This window comes from Penaeus japonicus, unplaced genomic scaffold (genome assembly GCF_977035675.1).
Source record: "Penaeus japonicus unplaced genomic scaffold, GWHDUDI00000001_assembly GWHDUDI00000004, whole genome shotgun sequence".
NCBI lineage: Eukaryota > Metazoa > Arthropoda > Malacostraca > Decapoda > Penaeidae > Penaeus > Penaeus japonicus.
Window position 1 is genome coordinate 10,764,029 of NW_028234406.1, and position 10,000 is coordinate 10,774,028.

At 36.0% G+C, this 10,000-nt stretch overlaps 1 protein-coding gene across 1 annotated transcript in view; it reads left to right on the plus strand.

The window, feature by feature from the left end:
* The window catches only part of ema (C-type lectin domain containing ema), a 51,756-nt gene that overhangs the window by 17,390 nt on the left and 24,366 nt on the right, over positions 1 to 10,000 (plus strand). The window contains exons 10-11 of the mRNA XM_086535775.1: positions 1 to 79; positions 369 to 517. The exon at positions 1 to 79 is cut by the window's left edge and continues 45 nt beyond it. Of these exons, the coding sequence (XP_086391901.1) occupies positions 1 to 79; positions 369 to 517 (228 nt within the window). The remainder of the gene's footprint in view (positions 80 to 368; positions 518 to 10,000) is intronic.

A 10,000-nucleotide genomic window follows, 5' to 3' on the forward strand; every position in this document is an offset into this window, starting at 1 on the left:
GGATCTCTGATCTTGAGGCAACGCATGTAAATATTACAGATGAAGAGAAGGAGCAGCTGAGAGCATCAGATCAAGCAGGGTAATATGTCCTATTTTATCCTATTTTTATGATCATATTTGTTATTATTTTTATCAAATAAGGAATATGTGGTTACTTATCTTTTGCCTCTTTTATTGGCGATAATTGTAATAATGGCTCTGAAGGCAGAACTTGCAGTTTACTTTAAAATATTATAAAGATTTGACCTTGAGCAAATGTAAAGAAGCCTGCTTGAAGATATGATTGATACTGGTATCAATCTGCATAGCTATTAGTGAAGTGCTGTGAAATCAGTCCTGCATATAACCAGTTCTCTCTAACCTCACAGAGCCAGTGCTGGGGAATCTCAGCCGAAAGAGAGACCTGTGACATCAAGACCTTTTCTCCAGTCCATATTTTCATCTTTAGATTGTTGTGGAGATGATTACTCTGCACTCTTTGGCCTGTCACTCCTCTATGCACTTGGACACAATCCAGGTGAGAAAAGAAGATTAGTTCAAATGAATTCTTAGATATGGTTCATCTGGCTCACCTCTGAAAGTTGTATGATGCTATAACATGTGGCCAGCTTATGATGTGTGGCAATGGTTTCAACAGTTATCTTAGACTACAGGTGAACAGGCACCCATGAAATATTCAGATTTGAGAGATTTATTACAACATTGAAAAGTAGTCAGAACTGAGTTTCAGTGTTAGGTGTTACAGAGTTTAGTATTTGTAATAACAAGTCCATTTATTTTAAGCGAGTGCAAATATTTTCGGAAGTGAATGCAATGAATGGTATGATTATTATTAGAATGAATTTCCAAATATGAAATTGTTCAAGATCCAGCAAAAAAGAAAATTATCATTGCTGTCTACAGATAAACCAAGACAAAAAATATTGTACCTATAGATTAGACTTGGACATCTCATTCAGTGAGTTCTAAAATGTAAATCTTTAGAATTGAAATTCTAGAAATATAGGTGTGTGTGTGTGTGTGTGTGTGTGTGTGTGTGTGTGTGTGTGTGTGTGTGTGTGTGTGTGTGTGTGTGTGTGTGTGTGTGTGTGTGTGTGTGTGAGAGTGTGAGAGAGGGTGTGAGTATGAGTATGAGTATGAGTATGAGTGTGAGTGTGAGTGTGAGTATGAGTGAGTATGAGTATGAGTATGAGTATGAGTGTGAGTGTGAGTGTGAGACAGTGTAAGTGTGAGACAGTGTAAGTGTGAGACAGTGTGAGTGTGTGACAGTGTGAGTGTGTGACAGTGTGAGTGTGTGACAGTGTGAGTGTGTGACAGTGTGAGTGTGTGACAGTGTGAGTGTGTGACAGTGTGAGTGTGTGACAGTGTGACAGTGTGAGTGTGTGACAGTGTGAGTGTGTGACAGTGTGAGTGTGTGACAGTGTGAGTGTGTGACAGTGTGAGTGTGTGACAGTGTGAGTGTGTGACAGTGTGAGTGTGTGACAGTGTGAGTGTGTGACAGTGTGAGTGTGTGACAGTGTGAGTGTGTGACAGTGTGAGTGTGAGACAGTGTGAGTGTGTGACAGTGTGAGTGTGTGACAGTGTGAGTGTGTGACAGTGTGAGTGTGTGACAGTGTGAGTGTGTGACAGTGTGAGTGTGTGACAGTGTGAGTGTGTGACAGTGTGAGTGTGTGACAGTGTGAGTGTGTGACAGTGTGAGTGTGAGACAGTGTGAGTGTGAGACAGTGTGAGTGTGTGACAGTGTGAGTGTGTGACAGTGTGAGTGTGTGACAGTGTGAGTGTGTGACAGTGTGTGACAGTGTGACAGTGTGTGACAGTGTGACAGTGTGAGTGTGTGACAGTAAGTTTGTAAGGGTGTGGGTGTGGGTGTGAGTGTGAGTGAGTTTCTGCATGTTTGTCTGTTAGATGTATATAATTGTTTTTCCCATATCTTGTAAGTGATCCTGTTTAGGTCATAACTAGTCCTTTTTTTAAAGATAACAGATATATACACTGAATTTTTTTTGTAAAGCATTTCATGCTTAACCTCTAAAGACCGCATTTCCTTAATCCACTTTACTTCCCAGCTGAAATTATCATTATATTTTCAACTATAGATAAGGGCTTATTTTTTTCTATTATGCTTGTGAAGGGACCATTTTTATGAACAAGGAAATGTATTTCTCAGACTGATATACCACACAGTAACTGAACAATGGAGTTTAAGTTGAAAAAGTTACTCTTTTTATGTGAGAGAAAATGGGGAAAATTTACTAAAAGTATCTAAATAAACACAGTAAAGGATAAAAAAAATATGTATTCATTATTATGTTTATGATAATCATGTATAGATATCTATATGTATATGTACATTCCAAAGGGGAAATATAATGTCACAAGTAACTCAGCCATGCCAAGATTATGAAGGGGAAGGGGACAAGGGAAGGATGTTAGATGTCGTCATCTGTATAGAGGGAGACCTAGTGGGATAGAAAGTCATAGGTATAGGTAGGGATAGCTCATGGTTCTTCTAGGCTGGAGGGAAAGTGCTAGACATTACCAGATATACAAATTTACACTTAGTCTTAAAAGAAAGGTGGGAAAAAAACTTGCCAGTTCTTAAAAACTGTTCAGTTGAGACAACTTGATTTGCAGGCGCTATTTACCATTATGGTCAATCGGTCTTTAGGGGTTAAGAATTGAGGGAACATAATATGTCTTCACAAATGTTCTCAATTTTGACTGCATGCAGTTGTTTGTTATTATTATTTCTTGTAATTTTGATATCTTGCTGAGCAGATATTACCTAGACTCCAGTTTCATAGCAATAGAACTTATCTCTGTCATTTATAATAATATTTGTTGTTATTACCCTTACCATAATACCTTATCTCCTGTAAATCTTATTTCAGGCTCTCATATGTCTTTGTTACATTTATAATAGAGGAAACATATGTGCCTCAGTTATGTATTGTTAAATTGCCAAAAGGGACACTTTCTGCATGATGCCATCAGTTTTACAATCTCTCTTCTAGTTCTAGAGGTGAATTAGATAAGGTTGCTGGTATGCCTGAGAAAGAGTTAATGAGTAGGTCAAAACTGAAATCCTTTATTACTGTACTGCTCAGCCTAGCACCTTCACTGGACTGGAACTAATTCTGGTGTTTCCCTTACAAACCTGCTTTACCATGTGATCTCCAAAGATGGTAGGGAGATTGTATGTGCTACAAGAATCTGAAGCAGATTTGCAGTTTCTGTTCAACTTCTTTTGTTGCTGTTCTGTTGTGTTTGTATTACGTCTGATTATTCTTATTGAGGGGAAGAGCAGCATATACGATTATATTCACTTTTTTCTGTTATCTTTTTAAAAAGATGTGAAAATGTTCCAATGCTAATATGGGAATGTTTGGGATTTTTCCAATTATTATTTTTTTATTTGTGATAAAGAATGTAAGTAGGAGTAGTATTGTCATTTATATTTTTATAAGGCTTTCAGTATATTGACTTGACAATCATTGTTTTGTCTTAGATATTGTCTTTATGGCATGCTAAAAAAATACAATTCAATATCTGATTGATTGAATAGAGTTGTCTGGCTGAATATTGATATGCATTATGCATTTCTTTTCATAGCTAGAGGTACAGTATGTACCCCCATACTTAAAGAAAAGACATTACGTGGATACGTTCCTTTCCTATTAGTACACTGAATTATTCATGAAATGAAAAATCATACCTCTATTAATTGACTGCTTGATTATATGATATTTTACATTAATAACCTATATTAGATGGATCAGCTCTTGTTCTTGAAATATTCCTCTAACATACTCTTAAATCTGTGTCCCTTTTATTATGCTGCACATGTAAAATTGGATTTTTGTTGGTCTTAGATTTTTTCATAATGCCAGAAATTTGTTAAGGGTTAAATGTAGAATTAGTTTGGTTAGTTAGATAAGAGCCATAGGTATCATGTCTTATTTACAGCAAGCATAATAGGGTTATTGCACTTGTGCTCAGCATTCTCAGAGTAGTTCTTAACCCTTTCCCGATGGGGCACTCACTACGAGAAGACCCCTATGCCGGGCGATTGCAATATTGCATTGTAATCGTCACACTGGCATGACGCCCCGGCATCGGGAGTTTGGCTGTGTCACACGAGTGTGACGCACCGTCATCATAGGGTTAAGTTAGGACAAGTTTCTCCCTCTTTTCAGCCATTTAACCCATTTAATGCTGGTGCTGTACTTGAGAGACACCTGGGAACATGTTTCTCATATCTGATCAGTGACTGTCTTATGTACTTAAGTCCTCTAATAGATGGCAGCATATGGGGCTGAGGAGTATTCAGTAATTTACTGCAATTTTATTCTGTAGTTATTTTGCCAAGAGTAATTTGTGTAATAAATGATAATTATCTTTTTTGATAGGTGTGTTTACTGGTATGGAAATCAGTCATACAGTGTGAATACTTTGAATGTAGTAGTAAAATATATGTTACCCCTGTTGCTTTCTCTATTACTAGAGCTAGCGCAGGAGTAAGATATACATAACCCTTGTTGCTGTCTCTATAACTAGAACCATTGATAGTACAGTTATAGCTGATGTGAATGTACGATATCACAGCGTAGAACTCACTCTCATTTTATTAAAAGTATTCAAAACCTGGAAATTGACACATCATTATAATCACTATAGGCATTGCTTATCACAAAGAATAGATTAATACTGATGCAAATGATATGTATTATAGATGCATATATCAGAATTATCACTAGTATAAGCATTGTGGGAACAATTGTCATCTTTGATAATAATGTATTCTTATAAGGTGTTCATATCCTCTAGCTAATATGTAGTACTCTACACTGTCTTCTGTACAAATAAAGCTTTTACTAAGGCTGGTATAGGGTAGAATACAGTGGAACAGTATTTTCCTGTTAAAGCCCATATAAACAGCATGAACCTACCTGACCCTTCATGTCCTGATGTATGAGTCCTGTTGGTTGTGGGGTCCATCCATCTCCTTCTACTGCTGGGTTAAGCTGCTGGTAACAACCCCCACTGCATCACAAGGGGAAGCAGTTAATTTGGGAGATTGAAATAACAATTTGCTCACATTGTAAGGGTGGGTTGGTATTAAAAGGGTGAAGCAGCCTTGTACTATTACTCACTATGGATCTCAATCCTTACCGGCCATGCCACTGAAATAGTTAATTATAGAGTAAATATAAGAATTTATTCATTGTAAGAAAATTTATGCAGCACTGTTTTTTCAATGGAAAGGGTATCTCCACCCTTTTGCTGCATTTATTTTAGGATATTATAAAAGCTGTGGCTGGATAGTTTCAGTCATAAATCAGAGTAGGGCTCCCATAGACTGGTTAAGGGGAACACGCTTAACTTATTGTCTTGCATACTCTTTCCACTGTATATTTCACATTCCTTGTTCTGATGCTCCATGTATCAGCTATATCTAAAAGTTAGTGAAATCTCACTTGGAGTCACCTTGCCATTATCACATTGTATTCATGTGAATGTGTGTTTCTCCATCTTCTTACTGCACATAAAAAAGGTGGTATGTATGTAGACCCTGATAAGAGTGTATGAACAGTGGCTCAACTTCAAACCAGTTGACTAGCAGAAAGTAAAGAGATGTTATCCATTCCATTAATATCTAACAGAATAGACATTCTGATCGATAGTTGCAAGCATTAGAATAAGTGAAGAGTGCAAAAACATTTTTTTTACTATCATTTATTAAAGGCTTGAGAATGAATTGAAAGGGGCCACAGGGATGCAGAATATGAAATGTGTTACTTAATCATTATAACTTGACCACCTCTTCATAGTCATTGTGAGGCTATGGCCATCCATGCTCACATTTTTTAGTGATTGTTTAGTCATTAAGCTTTACCTTTTTTTCTCTTAGACACTGATCCTTTTGAACCTGTGCTTGATAGAATAATGATAAACTAAAAGGATGCAAGGTCAAAAGGTTAAGGATAATTCATAATGTACATTTCCTTAATTGATCATCTTCTGTCACTTTTGTAGTTTTATCAACTAGGCAGCCAAATGGGCAAGTTATATTGTTCAAAATATAATCCACCTCTGGAGACTATAATGTATTTCAAGCCTTGTGAATGTGTAAGCATAGATGTGTATATATAGTGCAGGCAGTATCATTTTCAAAAGAGGAAAATAGATACAGAGGGTTGAGAATGGAGGGAGAGATAAGATATTCAAATATTTTACATATAAGAACATTGTTAAAGAAAGCAGGCTGCCTTTCCCTCGTCAAGAATTTTCAGATTATAGCTGATGATTTGCATGAATGCTTGAAAAGTATTCTCATTGATTTTTGTTATTCTCAATGTTTAGTAAAGCAGTAGGTGTGGAAGTTGGAGTACTATATGAGATATTTACAGTGGTTGTTCTTCCTGGCCACTCGCAATACTACACCAGCAATACCGCTGCTGTGAATCCTTATGCTTGGAATACCGTTGGCCTGAATGTGTAGTACATGAAATGAGGGTTTACCCTTATTGTGAGGTATATATTATCCATTTCATTGCTTTGGCCAGGTTGTAATAGAATGATATTATAGTATGTACATGTGGATTAGACTCTATGTTAGGGAATAGAGAAAGAAAAGAGAATAAGTGATATTTTGTTTTGGAGACATGGATACATTATGGGGCAGAGGTCAAGGGTGATGTGTATGCCAAATATTATACCTATTATGCAGTTTCGATACACTTTTAAACCAATCAGTTCACTTTGAAAGAAATAGTAATTCTTGACAAAAAAAAGACACAGTGCCTTCTAACATTTCAAATTATTGAGATAGTGCAAGAGTGTGAGAGTTTGAGAGTGTGCGAGTGCGAGCGTGCGAGTGCATGTGCGTGAGCATGTGCGTGTGTGTGTGAGTGCGTGTGTGTGTGAGTGCATGCGTGTGTGAGTGCGAGTGTGTGTGTATGCGTGTGCGTGTGCGTTTGCGTTTGCGTTTGCGTTTGTGTTTTCGTGTGCGTGTGCGTGTGTGAGAGAGTGTGAGAGTGTCCGTGCCTGTGTAAAAATGAATTAATGAATCAGATTATTTGCCTAATGCTGCTCCTGCCATTAAGATAACAAATGCATGGAGCTTCCAGGTGCTAGATCTATCCCGGCGCGATACTGCCTTACGCTTCTCTGTGCGCTCTACACCCGCCTCATTTTATGGGATGTTGAGAGGCGTTTTTTGATAAGTCAAGAACAATATGTCTATACAGATGGAAATGCAATGAGTATATATATATAACTATATAAAACAAGATCATGACGCGATAGGACCTCATCTCACAGGAGAGAAAAATTTTCATGACGTGAGAGCATGTCATCCGGCACGAATGGGTTAACAAATAAAACTATAAATGAAGACAAACTGATGTTTGAATCTCATGGCATATTACAAGACATCTGGCCTTTGGTCCTAGCTGAGTCATGGCATATATACATGCCACCCTGTGTTTGGGCTTATTTGGACATGGCATGCATTCATAATATCTGGAACAATTGGGTTAAGTTTTAGAATCAGAATATCACTTGTATTTTACATGTTTAGCAGGTATGATACACTGTAAATAGAAAAGATTGCTGACAGTTCTGAAAGGATTGAAATAACAGTAACTGGTATGAACAGTGACTTTAAATCATAACAAAAATAAGTGTAGGGTCTCTCTACCTTATTTTAGTAAAATATTCAAACATATTGTCTCATCTAAAGAGTCTTATGGCCTTCATGGGTATGAACTCATTGCCAAAGATGTGGCAAGGTGGTCTGGAGGATTTAAATTCCTATGTGAATGCCACCCTTGGGCCCTGCCCACTTCTTGCTGACACAGAAAAGAGACAATTTCTTTATATATATATTTTTTTTTTGTTTGTTTGTTTGTTTGTTTCTGGTGCAGGTATCTGACATTATGTTTGATAAATAAACAGTCTAGTGGCCACAAAAGAGGGAGTGTTGCTTGGTGAAATGCAACAAGCTTAGAGTCCACTGAGCAGACTCCACCCTTGTTCCCTAGGCTGGCATCAAAGTGTTTATAATGACATTTTAACTGTATGGGAACAGTTTGCAAACTCTATTGACAATCAAAAATTGTAGATCCTCATTGCTTGTGAAAAAATAGCAGGATCTGGGCAAAGAATGCTCTAGGTCTCTCTTCCCTATTACCCAGATTTTGTAGAAAAGTGACAAGACATGAAAGATTGTAGAATAATATGGTCAATTATGAATTACTAGCTGAAGCTTTTCCTCTCTTCTTTTATGTAGTTAAAGAGTTTGTAGATAACATTTTGTCATAGTGCATTTCTTAAAATGATGGTTATAATTTTGAACATAAACAAGGAATGTCTCAGAATGTAGGAATATTTGAAAATTGAATCTCAAGCATTTTAATTTTCATTTGATACAAAATTTGTATTATACAATTAGTTGAACATTTTGCTAAAATTCAGTGAATCCTTGTGTTTGGTAACAGAAAATGGCATTGTATATATCATTTTTTTATGTTGAGTTTTAAATCTTTTTGAAGGGTATTACATGTTCCAAATATATTATGTAATTTTATTATAAAGTGTGTGTGGTATTATTTTCCATTGCTCTGCATGGAAGTAATTTCTTCTGTTTGTGATAGTTGACACATTGTTTTGTGTTTCTGAATAGTTTCCAAATCAAAGCATGGTTGCAATGTGATTTTATGGTTGCTTCAGCTTTCTTCCATTTGCTACCAAAAGCATTTGGATTTATTTGTTATGTGGAAGATAGGCTTAGAATAAAATTGCTGTATATTTTTGAGATGGATTTTGTTATAAGTGAAGTTGACTTTTATGTGAGTTAAGTCCTTGAGAATTAGCAAGCAGTGTTGCCATCTACAGATTTGCATTCCTGATAGAGTAGACTTGAAAAGTTGTTTTTCCCAACTCAATATATTTATTTATTTTTTTCTGGCATTTGTACAGAAAGTATTGTTCTATCATATCACATACAACTAACTAATATATGTATATACAAATATGTATGGCAAATTTTACCATAGAAAATATAGATGAATATAGCTTAGATGTAAACTTGCTGTGAGTGCTGATTTCAAGAGATTTTTAGGTGAATGCCTTGCTGATTCAGATCAGTTTCAAGATGTCATTCAGTGTATTTTGTTAAGGAGAACAAAATTTTTCATATCTTATCAAATTTGCTCTTATTACAAGGAGAATATCAACCTTTTCTGTTTCCATTATGTTCTGGAGCATCATTTCTACTATAAATAACAAGCTTTAAATATTATATGTTGCATATCAAGAACTATAGCAAGTACAAGTAAAAGTACAGCAAACAGGAGTCATATTATGAAGCTGCCCTGTAGTTGATAAAGAACAGCTTGTGAAGCATCATTCCCTTTTAAAGAGTGATGTATGTTCTATGGACTAAATACATACTGCTGATAGATTTAGGTTTTAAGCCAGTGATAGCAGTTGCCCTCGGGTGTATTTCTCCTCATCCAGATGAGTCAAACACATATACAAGGCATGATCTAGATTGAACAACTTTAAATGGTGTTATATAAGAGGTGTATAGTATATTTGTGTTTTAACATTTACCAATTATCTGAAAGATATAGATCATGTAATATGTAACCATTTTCAGATTCATTTACACATGTTTAGATAACAGGAAATGCTTGAAATGAGACAAAAATCAGCAATAAAACAACATGAAGTTGCTAGACAGGATTTACATTCAGTAAATGTGCACCATAACCCCTAGAATTAGTGGGAAAAACTGCCCAAATGGCAACACTGTAAGCAAGGTAAAATGCTTTTGTCTTGTGGTGGCAATGTTTTTGTTATATGATTCATTTATATAATTTTCTTGTTTTCAATATGATACACCCAGTTGCTAGATTGATGGTAAACAGGGTTTGAAAAAAGCTTTTTATTAATTTATATTACAATAAGTAAAGGAAACAGAATGAAGTGGACC